The sequence below is a fragment of the Ranitomeya variabilis genome, chromosome 8, assembly GCF_051348905.1.
Source record: "Ranitomeya variabilis isolate aRanVar5 chromosome 8, aRanVar5.hap1, whole genome shotgun sequence".
NCBI classification, from domain to species: Eukaryota; Metazoa; Chordata; class Amphibia; order Anura; family Dendrobatidae; genus Ranitomeya; species Ranitomeya variabilis.
The window spans coordinates 203,731,907-203,754,559 of record NC_135239.1 but is presented as its reverse complement, the minus strand read 5'-3'; the positions used below and the strand labels follow the sequence as shown (position 1 = coordinate 203,754,559).

The following is a 22,653-nucleotide window of genomic DNA, read 5'->3' as shown; positions in this document are numbered from 1 at the left end:
TGCAGGATTAGTAATGTATGTACACAGTGACTGCACCAGCAGAATAGTGAGTGCAGCTCTGTGGTATAATACAGGATGTAACTCAGGATCAGTAATGTATGTACACAGTGACTGCACCAGCAGAATAGTGAGTGCAGCTCTGGGGTATAATACAGGATGTAACTCAGGATCAGTAATGTAATGTATGTACACAGTGACTGCACCAGCAGAATAATGAGTGCAGCTCTGGGGTATAATACATGATGTAACTCAGGATCAGTAATGTAATGTATGTACACAGTGACTGCACCAGCAGAATAGTGAGTGCAGCTCTGGGGTATAATACAGGATGTAACTCAGGATCAGTAATGTAATGTATGTACACAGTGACTGCACCAGCAGAATAATGAGTGCAGCTCTGGAATACATTTTATTACAAATAGAACTTAGGAGTAGAAATAGTTGTCAGAATGGTTCATTGTAAAATTACACTCGGGGCACAGATTGGATATAAGCCTCAGCCATTTAGTGTCTTTGTCCATAGTGATCAGAGCAGCAGTGAGGTGAGGATGGCCGTACCCCGGGCTGTGAGAGGTTCTGCCCCTTCGTGGAACTTGCTGAGGTTGCTTCCTTTGCTGAGCTGGAATTGGAGGGGCTTGGCTAGAAGCTTGGAGGCCCGGGTACAGTTGCACATTGCACGCAGGGTAGTGCTTACTGAAGAAGCTCCCTTACAGAACAAACATGGCATCCGCTGGGGTTCCAGTCCTGATATGGAGTAAGAAAAAATAAATGATATAGTAGCTACTCATATGGCTTCTATCCTGTATCTACCTGCTGTGATCCTGCAGACAGTATAGTGTATACTACGTGCGCTGTGTGCGCTACAATTGTGCAGCTGCAGGACATCACTATGATCAGTGAGCTGAATTGTGTATTGGAGTCAGAGGTAGTCTGAATATCACCATTGAGCCCATTAAGTAAATACATTAATCACTTTTCCAAGGAAAATCTTCCTTACCTGTCCTTGCGAAGCTTTTAAGGAGTTGGATTTCTCCAAGGTCAAGGCTGGAGAGCTTCAAGTCGAGGTGTATCCCATCCCTTTGGTTGGCCAGGTTCTTCACTAATGGCGGCTTCTCCGAGAATCCCAGTTTGGGAGCAGCAAGCAGACGCTGATGGAGCTGGGACACTGCTCCTTTGGACACGCTTTTCCCATGCACCAGCGCTTTGGTCATCTCCTTATTCTCTGACCTCAACTTGCTGGACAGTCTTACAAGCTCCACGCTGTCCTGTCCACATTTTAATTCCGCTATGGCTATGTTTTCTTTCCCAACCACTGTGGTCTTTGCCCTTTTTAACATGTGAGGGTGTTGTGTGCTCCAGAAGGACTTCGATGTGGAATATGGGATTGTTGTCCGTTGTCTGGAAGGATCTTGGTTCCCAACGAGCGAGGTTGTGTTTGACGTCTTGCTGTGTATCATGGAGAGGGATCTTTGGTTGGTCGGTTGAGAGAAGCCGACATTGATGGGTCCGTTGAGAGGTCTCTTGAGAGGAGCACGAGGCTTTCTTACCATGGAACCTTCCACCAATAAATTGATTCCGACATATTGAGGCATATCTACCGCGGGCTGAAATAAGACGGAGATATGATGTAGTATTTTCCTCTATGTTTCTGAGATATGACGGCTATGAAAGCCACCACTGCAGATCTGTCTTGTAGAGATATACAGATCCACCCCTCAATTTGTCGTTTCACCCAGGCTACCAACCAACAGAATATAACTGCACCTTTTATTCTTCCCCATTTGGGAAAAATTAACCCCATTCATGTGCCACCAAAGGTCAATGTATCCCAATGGCTAGCAAATTGCCAAATTCGGCTATTGCTTTGCCATGCAGTGATCCCTTTCCCATCGAGACTATCGGATTTACCTGTTTGAAGATGAGGTCGAAGCCGCCAATGTCACAGTTGCGATCGTACTTCCGGTCGATCACTACGCGCAAAGTGTCCTCCTGAACCGTAGCGCAAAGCCTGGAGGTCACAACTGTGGATGGTGACATGGTTGGACTGGCATTGATCTCTATCAACCATGGTTGATAATTCTCTCCGAACATGAAATCTGCTCCGTACAACTCAAAACTGCTTTTTCTGAACTCTACTACATCCTGGGCACTTTGCATGGCATGGATGATGGCCGCCTTCATCCCGGGCACAATGACCTCATCCCAGGCTCGCTTGTCTCCCAGCCGTTGGAGATGCGTCCGGAACTGGTCGCTGGACCACATGTTATCGGCGGGCACCTGAGGGTGACGACTGCGGGAGTTCTCAAAGTTCTTTTGTATGGAGTTGTTGCACAAGTGGATGGATCTGCAGAAGAGATAATGACCATGTGAGACAATCACGATCCTTCTTAGAGAAATGTCCTACAAGACATCTCATGGTCTATGATAATGTCTGTTTCTGTAGCAGCACTCATGAGATGTCAAGGCTCTGTGTAACCTTATGTCTACAAGCCTGACCTTTCCATAAATGACTGGTGACTTTGGTGAAGACTCAATATTACCATGAATGAGAAGTTACAAGAGAAAGTTGGAAACGAGATCCTTCTACTTGTACCACATATGGCCAGGCTAAAGTTTCAGCATATTTTGGAGATATTTTTGACATGACCCTGTTAAGTGGAGAAAATAGGAGCATGCCAAGGGAAAACAACATGGGCAACAAGAGCAAGGACAAGTGCAAAGATAATGAAGAAGACATTTTAAAGGAATGAAGACCTAAGCAAAAGACAGGACTCTCTTGAGAAACCCTTTTACTAGGCAGTGCAAGTGATAACATCTCGGTGGTGATGAGACACCATAGCGAACCATCTTAAGAAATAAGAACTGGTATATCAAGCTAACCTACGTGTCTAGATTATCTAGGGAGTATGGTTGTGATGAAAATCGCACATAACATTGCCGGTAGAACCAGATAGTCAGAGGGTTCCAGTCCGTCACCAGGAACCACTGACGCACGTCAAACTTGGTGCCGAAGATGAGGAGCGGTCTCTCGATATATTTCTGAACCACCCACTTTCCGTCCTTGACAATCATGGGATCACAATCCACCAACTTCAGAATCTCCACCAAGTGATCCATGCAGATAATACCTGTGGAGAAGACGCCACGTTACATGACCAGCAGGTAGAGGCGTCCAGGAGGAGCTGTACCATCAGGAGACGTCCTGGGTATACAGAACGTTTGTATCCAACTCAACCAAATTTAGATACGTACATTAGAAATTAGTGCACTTTGGGACAATATGGCCGTCATTAACGCTCTCCCGTGCCTCGTTATTCCACTTTACGGAAATCTGCTTCATTATGGAAATGTTTCTGCTCTACTCTGCTTCACATTTGACAAGTCGGTGACAAGTCTTATGAAAGCTTTAATGGTGGCCACATCCAATCACCCAGCGCCCCCGGGTGTTAATAACTAGGTCTCACCTCTTCCCCGGGATTTGGCACCTGGTTTCACAATCCAGATATTTCTGTCTCCTTCAATATCCAACTGCGGATTTACGTCAGACAACTGCTGCAATAAGTAAGTGCACTGATCCATATAGGAGGATGAATGTTCAATGGATGCGCCGTCACTGCAGGACGATAAATGGGACGTCTGAATCAACACACGTATCAGCGTCAATAATGAGCAGTATTATAGTAGTTATATTCTTATACATAGGGGCAGTATTATAGTAGTTATATTCTTATACATAGGGGCAGTATTATAGTAGTTATATTCCTGTACATAGGGGCAGTATTATAGTAGTTATATTCCTGTACATAGGGGCAGTATTATAGTAGTTATATTCTTGTACATAGGGGCAATATTATAGTAGTTATATTCTTGTACATAGGGGCAGTATTATAGTAGTTATATTCTTGTACACAGGGGTAGTATTATAGTAGTTATATTCTTGTATATAGAAGCAGTATTATAGTAGTTATATTCTTGTATATAGAAGCAGTATTATAGTAGTTATATTCTTGTACATAGGAGCAGTATTATAGTAGATATATTCTTGTACATAGGGGGCAGTATTATAGTAGTTATATTCTTGTACACAGGAGCAGTATTATAGTAGTTATATTCTTGTACACAGGAGCAGTATTATAGTAGTTATATTCTTGTACATAGGGGCAGTATTATAGTAGTTATATTCTTGTACATAGGGGCAGTATTATAGTAGTTATATTCTTGTACACAGGAGCAGTATTATAGTAGTTATATTCTTGTACATAGGGGCAGTATTATAGTAGTTATATTCTTGTACATAGGAGCAGTATTATAGTAGTTATATTCTTGTACATAGGAGCAGTATTATAGTAGTTATATTCTTGTACATAGGGGCAGTATTATAGCAGTTTTATTCTTGTACATAGGAGCAGTATTGTAGTAGTTATATTCTTGTGCATAGTGGCAGTATTATAGTAGTTATATTCTTGTACATAGGGGCAGTATTATAGTAGTTATATTCTTGTACACAGGAGCAGTATTATAGTAGTTATATTCTTGTACATAGGGGCAGTATTATAGTAGTTATATTCTTGTACATAGGGGCAGTATTATAGTAGTTATATTCTTGTACATAGGGGCAGTATTATAGTAGTTATATTCTTGTATATAGAAGCAGTATTATAGTAGTTATATTCTTGTACATAGGGGCAGTATTATAGTAGTTATATTCTTGTACATAGGGGCAGTATTATAGTAGTTATATTCTTGTACATAGGGGCAGTATTATAGTAGTTATATTCTTGTACATAGGGAGCAGTATTATAGTAGTTATATTCTTGTACACAGGGGTAGTATTATAGTAGTTATATTCTTGTATATAGAAGCAGTATTATAGTAGATATATTCTTGTACACAGGGGGCAGTATTTTATTTACCAGCAGAAATGACATTATTTCTTTCCGATTCACTTACTGAATGACCTGGTAATAGCTCTGCAGGAATTCTTCCCATGATGCGTCCGTCATTATGGAGGTTGAAGCTGTTTCTACGTCGATGTCGTTATGCTCCAGGCTGTTCAGATAGAAGTCGCAGGCTTTGATGGCGGTGGTGATGACGTGAGCTGGGACACAACCTCCGCGGTTCTTGCTCCTTCTTTTGTTATCTATAAGTAGTAGTTAAGTTCAGCACATTTTTCGTTATGGGGTTTATTGGTGGCAGAGAACTTGGGTTGTGTGCGGAGCAAAATAAATGATAATTCAATGTGTATAATGGGCTGCTTTGCACCTTCACATACTGTGTTCTAATTCTTTACTATTTTCAAGATCTCTACCGTATGTCAGTGAACGAGAACATTCTATGTTACATTCAAAGGCTAAAAACTTAGATAATGGCAAACTCTGCCCCCATTTCCACCCGAAAGCCGTGCACCTTATTATCCCGCTATTCACCATTCATATTCGTCGTGTTCTCCTGGGTGTCTGGAGTTCGGTGCCATTCGCCTCCTACCACTTTTTTCAGAATACTCCGAGCTGCCGTCAGCCAGAAATCCTCTAAAACACAACACGTGAGATTGCTCATATGCTTTGAATGATTGCGATATACAGATTACTATATAATAAAGGGGTATATAGAATTAGGAAAAATTCCAAAAAACAGCGCCACCCTCTGTCTACTGGCTGGGTATGGTATTGCACCTTAGTAACTTCAATTGAGGCAGACTGCAATACCGGACACAACCCATGGACAGGGGTGGCGCTGATTTTGGAAAAGAGAGACTACCACTTTAACTAGCCCATTAACCATACCAATGAATGACCTCTTCTCATCCTCTGCACCCAGTCTATAGCAACGAGGGAAGAAAGAATCCGGGTCGGCTTCATCAAACCAGTGAAGGTTCCTTAAATTCATGCAGAGACCGACCTGAAGTTAAAATAACAGAATGAAGGAGCCTATTAAAAATCAGTACCATAAAAAACATTGCTTGTTAGAAGCCTCAAACTTAACCCCCGGAGCTTTTTTCGGTTTTGCGTTTTTGTTTTTTCGCTTCCCTCCTTCCCAGAGCCATAACTTTTTTCTTTTTCCATCAATATGGCCATGTGAGGGCTTGTTTTTTGCAGGACGGGTTGTACTTTTGAACATCACCATTGGATTTACCATGTCGTGTACTAGAAAACGGGCAAATGCGATGAAATTGCAAAAAAAAGTGCAATCCCACACTTGTTTTTTGTGTGGCTATTTTGCTAGATTTACTAAATGCTAAAACTGAGCTGCCATTATGATTCTCCAGGTCAGTACGAGTTCATAGACACCAAACATGTCTAGGTTATTTTTTATCTAAGCAGTAAAAAAAAAAATTCCAAACTTTGCTAAAAAATAAAAAAATGCTCAATTTTCCGATACCCGTAGCGTCCCCATTTTTCATGATCTGGGGTTGGGTGAAGGCTTATTTTTTGCGTGCCGAGCTGACTTTTTTAATACCTTTTCGATGTAGATACGTTCTTTTGATCACCCGTTATTGCATTTTAATGCAACGTCACGGCGACCAAAAAAACATAATTCTGGCGTTTTGAATTTTTTTCTTTCCACGCTGTTTAGCGACCAGATTAATCCTTTTTGTTAATCGATCCAGCAATTCTGAACGCGGCGATACTAAATATGTGTATGTTTGATTTTTTTTTATTGTTTTATTTTGAATGGGGCGAAAGGGGGGTGATTTTGAACTTTTTTATGTTTACTTTTATATTTTTCATATTTTTAAAAAACTTTTTTTTTTTTACTTTTGCCATGCTTCAATAGCCTCCATGGGAGGCTAGAAGCTGCCATAGCCAGATCGGCTCTGCTACATAGGGGCGATGCTCAGATCGCTCCTATGCAGCAGAATTACAGCATTGCTATGAGCGCCGACCACAGGGGGGCACTCATGGCAATCTGGCATCAACAACTTTATAGTTCTTCAGGAGACCTCTGGTTATTATGTCAACGCACCGATGACCCCCGATCACATGACCCCCAATGGCCGAAAGTGCTTGTTAAATGCCGCTGTCAGTTTGACAGCAGCATTTAACTAGTTAATAGGCGCGGGCGGATCGCGATTCCACCCACGCCTATTGCAGGTACATGTCAGCTGTTTTGAACAGCTGACATGTTGCAGCTTTGAGGTGGGCTCACCGCCAGAGCCCACCTCAAAGCAGTGGTGCTGACGTTGGACGTATTATTCCGTCCGATGTCAGTAAGCGGCTAAGGCTGTAATTATGTAGGGAAACTTCAAAGCATTATTAGAACTTAGCTAATCTGTAAGGGTTGTGTCTGACAGCAAGCTTGTAGTCTGTTTCCAAAGGCAACCATGAAATAATATTTATACATGTTATATCTATAGGTAAAATTGTGTTCGAAGGGGAACCCACCCATTAAGACGCTCCGGCCAATACTCTGGACCCACCTTGGTGGTGAAGGAGCCAGCTTTGGCGTAGTGGTTCATCATCTGATCCTTCTTCAGGAACCTGCAGTCCACCGCATCTCGCCTGGTTGTCCAGATGAAATAGGGCAATTCGTTGCGGACAAGTCTCGACTGAAACGACAGAACGTAAAGGGGGAGAAATGCGTAGTTACAAGATGCAATCGCTGACTTCTGTTGTTCCAGGACATTGGATCATTTGGCCTGGACCAGAAAATATCTGTCCTAAATGATCCATTATTGGAGTATTCCTTTTTTTTTTGCCTCAGATGATAGGTGTCGGCATATACAGCTGCTTATTTCCCCCCTGGCTGTCTGAGCATGCCCTGACATTTACCATTAGATCATAGGTGCCATCCGGATCCTCATCTTTCTCCTCCTCTTCCTCGGCATCATCATCTGGGGAATGAATGCACAGCAGTTTATTCATTAGTTCCATCTCTAAAAAATAAACAAAAAAAATCCCCGAAATTCTGAACCCTGGAGCCGGGAAGAAGGGCTCAATAATCATGGACCTTCCCAGCCTATTAATATCAGCTCACAGCTGTCTCCTTGGCCTTTACTGGTTATTTAGAAAGGGGGTGCCCTGAAAAAAAATGAGGGGTTCCCCCTATTATTAATAACCAGCAAAGGCTTAGCAGGCAGCTGGTCGCAGATATTGATAGACAGCAAAGGCTCAGCAGGCAGCTGGTCGCAGATATTGATAGACAGCAAAGGCTCAGCAGGCAGCTGGTCGCAGATACTGATAGACAGCAAAGGCTCAGCAGGCAGCTGGTCACAGATATTGATAGACAGCAAAGGCTCAGCAGGCAGCTGGTCGCAGATATTGATAGACAGCAAAGGCTCAGCAGGCAGCTGGTCGCAGATATTGATAGACAGCAAAGGCTCAGCAGGCAGTTGCTTGCTGATATTGATAGACTGGGAAGGTCTATGTATACTTCCCAGACTAATAAGACACGCTATCAGCTGCCCCAGAAATGGTATTCTGACAGACACTTCTGTGTCATGATCTCCATGGCCAGAGAACTAGCATAAGCCTCTATAGGAACAAGCTCTTGGAAGATGTAACTGTACTGACCATGAACTAAACCTACCGCATCATCTAGAAGTAGCCAGGTAGCATGTCCTACTTTTTATCCCTATATGCCCAGCGCCGGCCGGAGAACTAAATAATGCTAGCAGAGGGAAATATAAGACCTGACTCACCTCTAGAGAAATGCCCAAAAGGAGACAGAAGCCCCCCACATATATTGGCGGTGATATGAGATGAAACAACAAACGCAGCAGGAAAATAGTTTTAGCAAATTTGAGGTCCGCTTTCTAGATAGCAGAAGACAGAAAGCATACTTTCATGGTCAGTAGAAAACCCTAACAAAACACATCCAGAAATTACTTTAGGACTCTGGCATTAACTCATAATACCAGAGTGGCAATTCCTGATCAACAAGAGCTTTCCAGACACAGTAACGAAACTGCAGCTGTGAACTGGAACCAAAATACAAAAACAAAACATGGACGAATGTCCAACTTATCTAGTAGATGTCTGGGAGCAGGAACAAGCACAGAGAGGCTTCTGATAACATTGTTGACCGGCAAGCATCTAACAGAGAAGCCAGGTTATATAGCGACACCCAGATCTAATCAGAACAGGTGAACAGGGAAGATGATGTCACAAGTTCAATTCCACCAGTAGCCACCGGGGGAGCCCAGAATCCAAATTCACAACAGTACCCCCCCCTCAAGGAGGGGGCACCGAACCCTCACCAGAACCACCAGGGCGATCAGGATGGGCCCTATGAAAGGCACGAACCAGATCAGAGGCATGAACATCAGATGCAGTGACCCAAGAATTATCCTCCTGGCCGTATCCCTTCCACTTGACCAGATACTGGAGTCTCCGTCTGGAAACACGGGAGTCTAGGATTTTTTCCACAACGTACTCCAACTCACCCTCAACCAACACCGGAGCAGGAGGCTCAACGGAAGGCACAACCGGTGCCTCATACCTGCGCAATAACGACCGATGAAAAACGTTATGAATAGAAAAGGATGCAGGGAGGTCCAAACGGAAGGAAACAGGGTTAAGAATCTCCAATATTTTATACGGACCGATGAACCGAGGCTTAAACTTAGGAGATGAGACCCTCATAGGGACAAAACGAGAAGACAACCACACCAAATCTCCAACACAAAGCCGAGGACCAACACGACGGTGACGGTTGGCAAAAAGCTGAGTCTTCTCCTGGGACAACTTTAAATTGTCCACCACCTGCCCCCAGATCTGATGCAATCTCTCCACCACAGCATCCACTCCAGGACAATCCGAGGATTCCATCTGACCGGAGGAAAATCGAGGATGGAACCCCGAATTACAGAAAAACGGGGAAACCAAGGTGGCAGAGCTGGCCCGATTATTGAGGGCGAACTCCGCCAATGGCAAAAAAGCAACCCAATCATCCTGGTCAGCAGACACAAAACACCTCAGATATGTCTCCAGGGTCTGATTAGTCCGCTCGGTCTGGCCATTAGTCTGAGGGTGAAAAGCAGACGAAAAAGACAAATCTATGCCCATCCTAGCACAAAATGCCCGCCAAAATCTAGACACAAATTGGGTTCCTCTGTCAGAAACGATATTCTCAGGAATACCATGCAAACGAACAACATTTTGAAAAAACAGGGGCACCAACTCGGAAGAAGAAGGCAATTTGGGCAGGGGAACCAAATGAACCATCTTAGAAAAACGGTCACACACCACCCAGATGACAGACATCTTCTGAGAAACAGGCAGATCTGAAATAAAATCCATCGAGATGTGTGTCCAAGGCCTCTTAGGAATAGGCAAGGGCAACAATAATCCACTAGCCCGAGAACAACAAGGCTTGGCCCGAGCACAAACGTCACAAGACTGCACAAAGCCTCGCACATCTCGTGACAGGGAAGGCCACCAGAAGGATCTTGCCACCAAATCCCTGGTACCAAAAATTCCAGGATGACCTGCCAACGCAGAAGAATGCACCTCAGAGATGACTTTACTGGTCCAATCATCAGGAACAAACAGCCTATCAGGCGGACAACGATCCGGTCTATCCGCCTGAAACTCCTGCAAGGCCCGCCGCAGGTCTGGAGAAACAGCTGACAAGATAACTCCCTCCTTAAGAATACCTGTGGGGTCAGAGTTGCCAGGTGAATCAGGCTCAAAACTCCTAGAAAGGGCATCCGCCTTAACATTCTTAGAACCTGGTAGGTACGATACCACAAAATTAAACCGAGAAAAAAATAATGACCAGCGCGCCTGTCTAGGATTCAGGCGGTCTCAAGATAAATCAAATTTTTGTGGTCAGTCAATACCACCACCTGATGTCTGGCCCCCTCGAGCCAATGGCGCCACTCCTCAAACGCCCACTTCATGGCCAAAAGCTCCCGATTCCCAACATCATAATTCCGCTCAGCGGGCGAAAATTTACGGGAAAAGAAGGCACAAGGCCTCATCACGGCGCAGTCAGAACTTTTCTGCGACAACACTGCCCCAGCTCCGATCTCAGAAGCGTCGACCTCAACCTGAAAAGGAAGAGCCACATCAGGCTGACGCAACACAGGGGCAGAGGAAAAACGGCGCTTAAGCTCCTGAAAGGCCTCCACAGCATCAGGGGACCAATTAGCAACATCAGCACCCTGTCTAGTCAAATCGGTCAATGGCTTAACGACATCCGAAAAACCAGAAATAAATCGACGATAAAAGTTGGCAAAGCCCAAAAATTTCTGAAGACTTTTAAGAGAAGAGGGCTGCGTCCAATCACAAATAGCTTGAACCTTGACAGGATCCATCTCAATGGAAGAGGGAGAAAAAATATATCCCAAAAAGGAAATTCTCTGAACCCCAAAAACGCACTTAGAACCCTTGACACACAGAGAATTAGACCGCAAAACCTGAAAAACCCTCTTAACTTGCCGGACATGAGAGTCCCAGTCATCCGAAAAAATCAGAATATCATCCAGATACACTATCATAAATTTATCCAAAAAATCGCGGAAAATATCATGCATAAAGGACTGGAAGACTGAAGGGGCATTAGAAAGACCAAAAGGCATCACCAAATACTCAAAGTGGCCCTCGGGCGTATTAAATGCGGTTTTCCACTCATCCCCCTGCCTGATCCGCACCAAATTATACGCCCCACGGAGATCAATCTTAGAGAACCACTTGGCCCCCTTTATGCGAGCAAACAAATCAGTCAGCAACGGCAATGGGTATTGATATTTAACCGTGATTTTATTCAAAAGCCGATAATCAATACATGGTCTCAAAGAGCCGTCTTTTTTTGACACAAAGAAAAAACCGGCTCCTAAGGGAGATGACGATGGACGAATATGTCCCTTTTCCAAGGACTCCTTTATATATTCTCGCATAGCAGTATGTTCAGGCACAGACAGATTAAATAAACGACCCTTTGGGTATTTACTACCCGGAATTAAATCTATAGCACAATCGCACTCACGGTGCGGAGGTAGTGAACCAACCTTGGGTTCTTCAAAGACGTCACGATAATCAGACAGGAACTCAGGGATTTCAGAGGGAATAGATGATGAAATGGACACCAAAGGTACGTCCCCATGAGTCCCCCTACATCCCCAGCTCAACACAGACATAGCTCTCCAGTCAAGGACTGGGTTGTGAGACTGCAGCCATGGCAATCCTAGCACCAAATCATCATGTAGATTATACAGCACCAGAAAACGAATAGTCTCCTGGTGATCCGGATTAATACGCATAGTTACTTGTGTCCAGTATTGTGGTTTATTATTAGCCAATGGGGTGGAGTCAATCCCCTTCAGAGGAATAAGAGTTTCCAAAGGCTCTAAATCATACCCACAACGATTGGCAAAGGACCAATCCATAAGACTCAAAGCGGCGCCAGAGTCGATATAGGCGTCAGTAGTAATAGATGACAAAGAGCAAATCAGGGTCACAGACAAAATAAATTTAGACTGTAAAGTGCCAATGGAAACGGATTTATCAAGCTTTTTAGTACGCTTAGAGCACGCTGATATAACATGAGTAGAATCCCCACAATAGAAACACAACCCATTTTTCCGTCTAAAATTCTGCCGCTCGCTTCTGGACAGAATTCTATCACACTGCATGCTTTCTGGCGTCTTCTCAGTGGACACCGCCAGATGGTGCACAGGTTTGCGCTCCCGCAGACGCCTATCGATCTGAATGGCCATTGTCATGGACTCATTCAGACTTGCAGGCACAGGGAACCCCACCATAACATCCTTAATGGCATCAGAAAGACCCTCTCTGAAAGTAGCCGCCAAGGCACACTCATTCCACTGAGTAAGCACAGACCATTTACGGAATCTTTGGCAGTAAATTTCAGCTTCATCTTGCCCCTGCGATAGGGACATCAAAGTTTTTTCTGCCTGAAGTTCCAAATGAGGTTCCTCATACAGCAAGCCCAAGGCCAAAAAAAACGCATCCACATTGCGCAACGCAGGATCCCCTGGTGCCAATGCAAAAGCCCAGTCTTGAGGGTCGCCGCGGAGCAAGGAAATCACAATCCCAACCTGCTGTGCAGAGTCTCCAGCAGAACGAGATTTCAGGGACAAAAATAGCTTACAATTATTTCTAAAATTCTGAAAGCTAGATCTATTCCCTGAGAAGAATTCCGGCAAAGGAATTCTCGGCTCAGATACCGGAGCATGAATAATAAAATCTTGCAAATTTTGTACTTTCGTGGTGAGATTATTCAAACCTGCAGTTACACTCTGAAGATCCATTATTAACAGGTGAACACAAAGCCATTCAAAGATTATAAGGAGAGAGAAAAAAAAGAAAGACTGCAGCATAGACAGACTGGCAAGTGATCCAATTAAGAGCACAGAGGAAAAAAAAAAAAAAAAACTCTCAGCAGACTTCTTATTTCTCTCCTTTCTCAGCCAAGGATTTTAACCCTTTAGTGGGCCGGTCAAACTGTCATGATCTCCATGGCCAGAGAACTAGCATAAGCCTCTATAGGAACAAGCTCTTGGAAGATGTAACTGTACTGACCATGAACTAAACCTACCGCATCATCTAGAAGTAGCCAGGTAGCATGTCCTACTTTTTATCCCTATATGCCCAGCGCCGGCCGGAGAACTAAATAATGCTAGCAGAGGGAAATATAAGACCTGACTCACCTCTAGAGAAATGCCCAAAAGGAGACAGAAGCCCCCCACATATATTGGCGGTGATATGAGATGAAACAACAAACGCAGCAGGAAAATAGTTTTAGCAAATTTGAGGTCCGCTTTCTAGATAGCAGAAGACAGAAAGCATACTTTCATGGTCAGTAGAAAACCCTAACAAAACACATCCAGAAATTACTTTAGGACTCTGGCATTAACTCATAATACCAGAGTGGCAATTCCTGATCAACAAGAGCTTTCCAGACACAGTAACGAAACTGCAGCTGTGAACTGGAACCAAAATACAAAAACAAAACATGGACGAATGTCCAACTTATCTAGTAGATGTCTGGGAGCAGGAACAAGCACAGAGAGGCTTCTGATAACATTGCTGACCGGCAAGCATCTAACAGAGAAGCCAGGTTATATAGCGACACCCAGATCTAATCAGAACAGGTGAACAGGGAAGATGATGTCACAAGTTCAATTCCACCAGTAGCCACCGGGGGAGCCCAGAATCCAAATTCACAACACTTCTGCATTACTAACCCCATGGCTCAGTCTGATCCAAGCTGCGAAAAAACTCGCAAATAAGCACTGAATTATTTAATAACATTGGTCAGAGTACAATGTGGTTTTCTCGCATTGCACTCCTCCGTATTATATGCCAGTGGAGCGGGCCCTTACTCTATATTACCAGCTAAAAAAACTATATCGGTTGCAATGCAGCGCAGCAGAGCAACTAAACAGGCAGAGACGTGTGCAGGTGGCAGCCTGAGAACTAACAGGAAAGCGGCAGAGTTCTGAAAGCAGAGGAGATGCTGGGCTTCATTCAATTAATGGATCGGTTGACTTTTTTTTTCTTTTATATTTATGTGACAGAGCAATTGGAGCGCCCCCAGTAGGGCAATGGGGTACTCGGTACCGGGTCCTTCGGTTCTCTGTGGGGATGTCACGGTGGCTGACCCGGTCCGTGGCCTTAGGGGCGTCCGTTGTAAAATGGGGGAAAGGTCTTAATGTTCGTGACGCCACCTGTGGTATGCGGTCACGGTGACCGACGCTGCTTAGGGGTCTGCTGGGGTGATGTGATGGCAGCTAGATGGTATACCTTCCCACAGGTGAAGTGTATCCCCAGGGCTTCCCAGTAAGGTAGATGGTGAATGGTGAGAGGCGCAGTGAAGATCGAGGACACCAGGTTGCAGTCTCTTTACCTTTACTGAAGGCTTCAGCATCCACAGTCCAGGGTACAGATCACAGGGTAGGCAGAGTCCGGCCGGTCTGGAGCCAAATCCAGAGTCCCCTTATCCAGGTGGAAATCAGTAGCCTTCCTCTAGCGCCTGGATGTTGTAGTACCTCCCTGCTGAGCTTCTCGGTAAGGTCCTCACAACTGACGTTGGTGTTCTAGATGTTCTCTCTGTCCCCCAGATGGATAGGAACAACCCGTATGACTGATGGCCTGAGGCTTTTTACAGGGACTCTAGCACGCCCCAGCCCCCACAAGTTGCCGCCGTGCCTCCTGGGTATGGGTCGGGCAGGTAACGTGGAATTAGCTGTCCTGCCAGTCTCTGAAGTAAAGCGTAGAGATCCTTACTCCCTCGGTATTCTGGCTACCGGATTCTGCGCCTCAGAGGGAAGCAGCTTGCTCCTGGCTGATCTCCCTCTGATATTCCCCTCCTGTGCTCTGCTTTCCTGCACACTCTCTGCAATATGTTCACTTTAGTGTCTTCTTCCAGGAGCTGCAGCACTTCAGGCTCCAGAACTCCTTCCTCTGTCCTCCCGACAGGAACTGAACTCTGAACTCCTTTTCCCTCCAGATCAGGATGTTTTTATAGGGGAGTTCACCTTAAACAGGCTTAGAGCTCCCCCTTCTGGTCTGGAGTGTGAACATGTTGCATGCATTGTGTTACCTGATAAAGAGATCTCCTTTATTGCCTTCAGACGTAACATCACTCCCCCTGGTGGAAGAATGACATTACTGCAACGACCAGAACTCTGGGGCGCTGCACTATAATGTCTGATAAATGCTGATTCATATATTGCACCTCCCTGTAAAAAAACGTTTTACTGCTTTTTTTTGTGTTCTGAGATTCGATAAGAATCGCCCTTTATTTTCCCATTTTACGTACCGTCATCATCATTTCCACTTCCATCCCCGTCATCGTCTTCATTTTCTTCATCTTTTCCCTTTTTCCGGGAAGCTTTTGTGACATTGGGCAGCTTCTTCTCCACCCATCCGCGGCTGCGCAGACAATGACGTATCACGGGGTAGGGGCCGTGAATGCTGAATATTTTTTTTTGCTGTTTTTTTTTTTGGGGGGGAGGGGGGGTAATGGGAATAAATGACAAAGGTTAAAAGAAAATGGAAAAAACCCCCCACAAATATTAGCTGATGGAAATAGAATGTGGGCCCACCAGAGGACACTGATGGTCGTGGGTTGATGGTGGTCTGGGCCCTTGCTTGGACGTCGGGATACGGGCCCCTTATCGGTCACCTGAGTCTCTCAGGGGTTCTCCCATCTCGTAAGGTCATGCCATGTTTTCTAAGATCTAATTAATGGGAGTCTGAACCCTGGGACCCCTCTAATGCTGACAATGAAGGGTCTATACCACTGATTTTCCACTCCTGCCCAGTGGCGCTCCCAGCCACCTACTCTGCTGCCAGCCCCATTCACTTTACTAGGGCGGTGCTGTAGCTGAGTGTTCCTCTCGTTCTCAGGGTTGGTGGGTTTCCAGACGTTAGACCCCCGTTCTTTGTCCTAAAGAGACGGCCATGCTAGTAGACGCCGGTCCCACTAATGGGAACCCATATCTATACTTTTCTGCTTGTTACCCCAATTACCAGCCACCTATCTGCGGTGGTCGGTCTCCTATGATTGATTCAGCCGGGCTCTGCATCGGAGACAGCAATTAAAACATGCCGCTGGCCCAAATTGTCAATTTAAAAGAGCGCACCGCCCCCCCGGAAGCAAGAAGAAGTCAGAGGAGCTGCACAATCCTCAAGATTTATCTTGAGAACATCCTAAGCTGCAATACCAGACACAACCTTTGGTCAGGAGTGGCGCTGTTTGTGGGGGGGAAAAAACCCATTCACAAATAAATGGCTAATAGGGTTCCTACTTCGCTGACCTTAATTGCTTTTTCCACCAGGAGCTTGGCAAGTTTCAGGCGATCCGGGTTAATCATGGTGCTATTGACCATCTTGCGCACTCGCCCCTCGGCAGCCGTCACTGTGGGCGCACAAGAGATGTCAGCGTGTATGTACGGGAGGACGAGAACAGGATCTGCCATTGTCAATCCTCATTTATTACACAATAATTAAAAAGTATGATCCCTGGTGATCTGCAGGTCACAGTGATTTCTCAGCGTTGCCCCCGCAGGGGAAGTGAAGCATTACACCAATCCTATTATAATCAATGGGGGCCGGGTCCTCCAGGGGACGAGATGCTCTTTTCTGGAGGATACTGAATAGTCAGTGGTTGAAGCCTTATATTGGGGCCAGGAGCACTATCACTATACAGACAGGACCCTTTCTACAACCTGCACCAGTGAAATGTAGGTCTATTACAGAGGCCCATATCTAGGCCATACACTAATGCCCTGACGGGAACGGAACCGCAGATTTCCCCGACCCCTAGAGCTCATTTACCGTCTTGTTTGTGCTTCTCAGTCGCAGAATGCGGCTTCTTTTTAAGGTTTCCATTAGACTTTCTCTCGTGCCCATCACTCTGGGTCCGCGGTCTTCTGGATATTCCTAAAAAAAAAAATAAATAATAATGGGTTAAAGCAAAATTTTGCATTGCAAACAAAAAGTAAAACTACCCAGTGTTGTGCGGAGGTCTAGAAAATTAGGATAGGTTCCCCTTTAATATTTAAAGTGACTGTCTGCAGATTTTTAAAAATACGATATATTTTGTGACTTTAATTAAAGCCAATTACCTTCAATAGTTTTAGCTTTTTCAAAGTTTTCTCCCTCCAGCTCCTGGGTTTCAGGCTCGGGCTGGGGCTGTGGAATAATCTACGGTCATATTGCATATATATAAGATGCCAATAAAGAGTGTCCAATTATATTCAGGTTAGTAAAAAAAAAATATTCAAGATAAAAAGAATGAGAAAGAAATTAGAACAGTCAGAAGCGGAGTCAAAAACCCCAGCAGGTGCGGTCATATTATACAGTGGTCGTCTCAACTGCGCCACCTAATGGTGGGAAGTTTGTGAAGTATTTGTCATATATTTCTACTTGGGGGATACAGAATTACCAGTGCCCGATCTGCACCTAAAGGCTCTGGATGGAGACATTTATGGTATTTTTGTACCCCGCGCCCACTATATTAAGGCCCCAGGACATCAGGAAAGTGCTAGATTGATGGTAGTTCAATCAGGCCTGCAAAATACAGCTTGGTGCTGTGCGGAATTAACACGAGGGCAAAGTGATCGCTCTTCCCCGCTCTTCATTACTGTTGCTCCTGCTCTGTCTAAAGTGATTAAACAGGTCAAAAAAACATGGCTGCTATCTTCAAAAACAGCACCACGCCTGGCAACAGGTCGTGTCCGGTATTACAGAGCAACCTTATTGACTTGAGCAGAGTCAAACTGCAATACCACACACATCCTAAGGGAAGGAGTGGTGCTGTTTCTGGGAGAAAGCATTCGTGTTTTTTTTATAATAAGGGAAAACCTGTTTAGAGTCCAACGAGGGAGGGCCATGTAGAGGACATGCACCCACTCATGTGGGAAATCTTGGGTGGAATCGTTAAGTTTTGCGAGAGTATTATTGATAGCACTATGAATGGGTGGTCATCTCTTAAAGGGGTTGTCCCAGCTGGGAATCACAACTACTGCAAGACCAGGCTCAGTACAATGAAGTGAGCTTTGTCATCTCAGTCGCTGCCTATGCGGAGTACAGCAACTGATGACAAACTCCTCTCCACTGCTGCGCTCTGCATAGGCAGCTACAGCAGATTAGCACAGAATGAATGGAGACAGAAGTAAATCTGATTCTATGGGGCCCCTGAATCGAGCACACACCTATATCAGAGCCAGAATGAAGTTCCTAACATCGGCGTCGGCCTCCGTGCCAGGACTATTTTCCCATTTGCCACCGGTTCTGAAAGTCTCGGCCCCCGCAGTGTGTAGGTGGCAGATAAACTTTAAGCCGAGCGATCGCAGAGCACATCGTCAATTGTTACCCTTTATATACAAACATAAAAGAATGTTCACCTGGGTTACCATGGTGACAGCGGCGCTGGCGGCAACCATTGTTCTTCGTAGCGACAGATCTGTCAATCAGGTTCCTAACCGGGAGGACGGGGCTGTGTGCAGGATAGACACGTGGTTATTGCAGGGGATGGGAAGATTTAAAGGGCAGCTCCAACCTTATAAATCATTTTCCTTGTGTGTCAGATTCTTTAGTTATATCTGGGAGACAATATGGCAGTGCTATTCAGCTTTCCCCACCGGAATCTGGGAAAGCTGGGTGGAAGCTGCAATTGTGCTAATAATGTTATATAATCAGCGACAAACCTGCTATAGAAACATGGAGCACGACTACTAATGGCTCAAAACTGAACTACTTGCCCTGACAATACTTGCAGCTGCCACTAGGGGGAGCTTACTGTATGCAGATGTAAACTGCTCCTATTGAGTCCAATGCTAGCTGTATGAATGCATGTGCAGTGTGCTCCCCCTAGTGGTGACTGCAGGCAGCCAAAATTCTATCATTTATCAAATAGGAAACTTAAAACCAATCCTTTCTTCCAAATACAGATATATTCCATAGCTACCAACGGTGCTAATTTTACCAGGACAAACATGCCTGCAAAAGGGGTGGCATTTATGCAAATCCTGCCTCCAAGATGGGTTTATGGCATTACAATGTTGGCAAGAATATTGATCTAAATCAGAATGATGGAGATTTCAGTGGGGGATCGGGCCAATATTGAGGTTTGCCATGGGGCCAATCTACATAGAGGTGAGATATGGGGGGAACCATTAGTCAGCCCTCTGACTTCGTGTACATCCACATGGGATAAAAAAAAATGGTTGCAGATTTCACCCTACACAATTGAAAGTAAATTCCACTGTGAAATTCCACATGAATAATTGACACGCTGCAGACTCGGCACCGCAGGTCAATGCAAGCGCAGATACATTTTTCCGCAGCGTCTGGTTAATATTTCATCCACTTTGCTGCATCTTTGATATTCTGAACATGTCCTGCCTGCAAATCTGCTGCATTTCTGCGACCTGTGAACACATCCTAGCACTTGTCAGGTCAGATCATTGCGTTAGTAGACAGATCTGTGAACCTCCAATATACCGCAGGCACTCCATGGAGATCTACTACTCCCAGAAGTACCGAGTCTCTGTGGATCCGGAAAAATCTCCAACCAAAATGTCACAAATGGTGTAACTTTTACAAGTAGTTCACGCAGCAGCACGCCTTCATTTAGACAATGGATGGAGCCCCTTCCACCTCGAATTATCCAATCCTATCCTTATAGCTTTGTTTTTTTGGATCTGGAGCTGCATACATATAAATGATAGTTTGGTCTTCCTGTAGCCACCACTAGGGGGAGCTCACTGCATACGGCGTTTACATTAAGATCAATAATAATCCTGTCTACAGAAGCCACAATCACTTTTTTTAAGATGTTTTGTTTCTTTAGTGAAAGTATTAGCAGAGAAAATATGAAGAAGATGCATCTCAATAACTCAATAAAAAAAAGATAACATTTCAGCAGTCAATAAATATCAGGTCGTTGCATAAATAAAAGTCCCTTGTAACAAATTATCAGATAATTGCACTGGGCGACTTGAAGAATGACCCAGAGATCACTTGCAAACTTGAAGAAAATTTGGGATCTGTCAGATACCGAGTTACTCTTACAACTAAGATTACTCCCTGTGACAAAGTGACAGGACGCGTATCAGATATCCAGTGACAGCCACTATCATACGTCTATAGCAGGACACAATGTAGCAGCGGTCTATGCAGGCGACATCTTACCGGGCACATTAGTACATGGCACATCTAGCAGGCACCGCCATGGGGGTCTGTGCCGCCCCTCTGCGTGCAGAGCTGAGGTTCTGCACTGTGCTGCAGCGCCCTTGTCCTCCTGCACATGACATGAAGGCAGGATCCCGGGGTAATCCGTCCCCTTCTGTTTGCTGTTGCCTTGGTGACAATCTCCTGGGAAACCAGGAAACACAATCCTTCTCCTCCTGCAGTAAATGGAGGCAGCCCTGTAATTCACCTGACGGCTCCTCACAATGTATGAACTCGGTGTAACCTCAGACCTTATCACCGCCATAATCTGGGCAAAAATAATAAATGATGATGGTCCCTAACCTTATAGAAGTGTAAAAAAAAAAAACCGTACGAGGCAAAATCCCATCAATTTAAATATTGACTTTTTAGCTCAAATACTAATAATGTACAAAAAAAGTATGTATGTACAAAACATGAATAAAGTACAGTGGTATGTAAAAGTCTGGGCACCCCTGGTCAAAATGTGTTATTCAGCGACTATCCCATTCACTTTAATGGGGGTTGCCGAAATCCCTTCACCCTCATGGAGCATCAGAGGGACTTAGTGGCACGGGCACGTGTGGCATAGTCTGTGAGCCCTCGCGGGCAGGGTCCTCTCTCCTCCTGGACCAGTCGTGACTTGTATTGTTTAAGATTATTGTACTTGTTTTTATTATGTATACCCCTCCTCACATGTAAAGCGCCATGGAATAAATGGCGCTATAATAATAAATAATAATAAATAATAATAATATACCTCTAGGAAGAAACGCTGTTCAGTAACTAAAACTTTACACTTTTTTTTTTCCTGCTATTAGTACAATGCTGCGCTGCCACCTTCTGGCTATTCTGGGGACTACAATGTATGGGGCTAGCTTCTGGTCTATCCTGGTCAGGCGGTGTCGGAGAGCTGCTGGTCGCACTGGTCAGGCGGTGTCGGAGAGCTGCTGGTCGCACTGGTCAGGCGGTGTCGGAGAGCTGCTGGTCGCACTGGCGACCTGCAGCCCAATTCCAAAACTCTCTGGCGCTCTGTTCCCATCGTCAGCGCCGTGGCCTTACAGTAGAGCAATGGATTATATCTCTTCAGCTCCGGCTGGTCACAGCGTACACAAGTCCCCCTCCCCCATTACGGCAATCGCCTTATTGTCACATATCCGGTGCTTCGGTGATAATTATTATACCTTCAGAGTGATTTTAGCGTTCCCGCCTTTTCTACTTGTGCCACCATCGCACGTAGTAAACCACAGTGAAGCCCGGGCCTAATAATAATCAGCCTTATAGGACATTACTGTACATTGTGTCACTTTCTCTACCAACCATCGCGCTATTACACCCCACCCCCGTATGGCGGTCACACAGCATCAGACCCTGCTGACAGTTCCTCTTTCTGGAGTCATTTTGTCTCAGGCAGACAGGAGGAAGCGGTTCACTAGGCCTCACATAGTAACCGACAGGAGCACTCGCCTTGTCCATAGCAACCAATCAGAGCTCAGCTTTCATTTATTTACCTACTCTGGAAAAACAGAAGCTGCTCTGTGATTGGTTGCTATGGGTAACTATGCTAGGTTTTCTTTTAGGCCGTGATTTTAGTACTTTTCGATCCCGGTAGACCAGAGTGGCCGTAGATGTTCACCTGTAGGGGGCGTATGTTCACACTATTGTTTTGTGTGACCCCTATAGGCTAACGTTAGCGGGGATCACTTATTGTGATTGCAATTCCGGAGCGCAATAGTCGCCATCAGTAAAAAAAAAAAAAATTCTTATTTTACAATATATTAGTTAAAAGAGTTAAATTACTTTGTTCTGGGAGGGAAACCGCCTTTTTTTTTTTTCCTTTATAGATGGCAGAAGAATATGTCAGAAAAAGTGGAGCGGGGCCGTTATAAACATGGTGACCAAGGTCCATATTATTTATTGTATATAAACCAGAAAACCGACATTGGAATTTCCAAAATATCCATCCACAAAACGGCGACAACTCACCTCCCCCATCATCAATAGGACGTCGATTGCACCACATCAAATA

General features: G+C 44.8%; 1 protein-coding gene across 11 annotated transcripts; it reads right to left on the bottom strand.

Annotated features, from left to right (window-relative positions):
• Positions 1-306: 306 nt before the first annotated feature.
• TTLL3 (tubulin tyrosine ligase like 3) lies at positions 307-22,115 on the bottom strand. Of its 11 annotated transcripts, none has more exons than XM_077276326.1 (16): positions 21,966-22,079; positions 18,818-18,909; positions 17,537-17,603; positions 17,247-17,351; positions 16,727-16,827; positions 15,727-15,898; positions 7,770-7,831; positions 7,418-7,546; positions 5,784-5,898; positions 5,427-5,528; positions 4,951-5,140; positions 3,465-3,613; positions 2,885-3,128; positions 1,909-2,344; positions 998-1,604; positions 308-744 (listed from the first exon to the last, which is right to left on the bottom strand). In XM_077276326.1, the coding sequence occupies exons 2-16, from the start codon at positions 18,854-18,856 to the stop codon at positions 527-529; spliced, it is 2,736 nt and encodes a 911-aa protein (XP_077132441.1). In that variant the 5' UTR covers positions 18,857-18,909; positions 21,966-22,079; the 3' UTR covers positions 308-526. The 11 variants fall into 11 exon arrangements, with proteins under 11 accessions (XP_077132438.1, XP_077132441.1, XP_077132446.1 ...); XM_077276331.1 differs by having other exon boundaries at positions 18,827-18,909; XM_077276327.1 differs by lacking the exon at positions 21,966-22,079 and adding an exon at positions 21,922-21,938.
• Between the last annotated feature and the right edge of the window lie 538 nt (positions 22,116-22,653).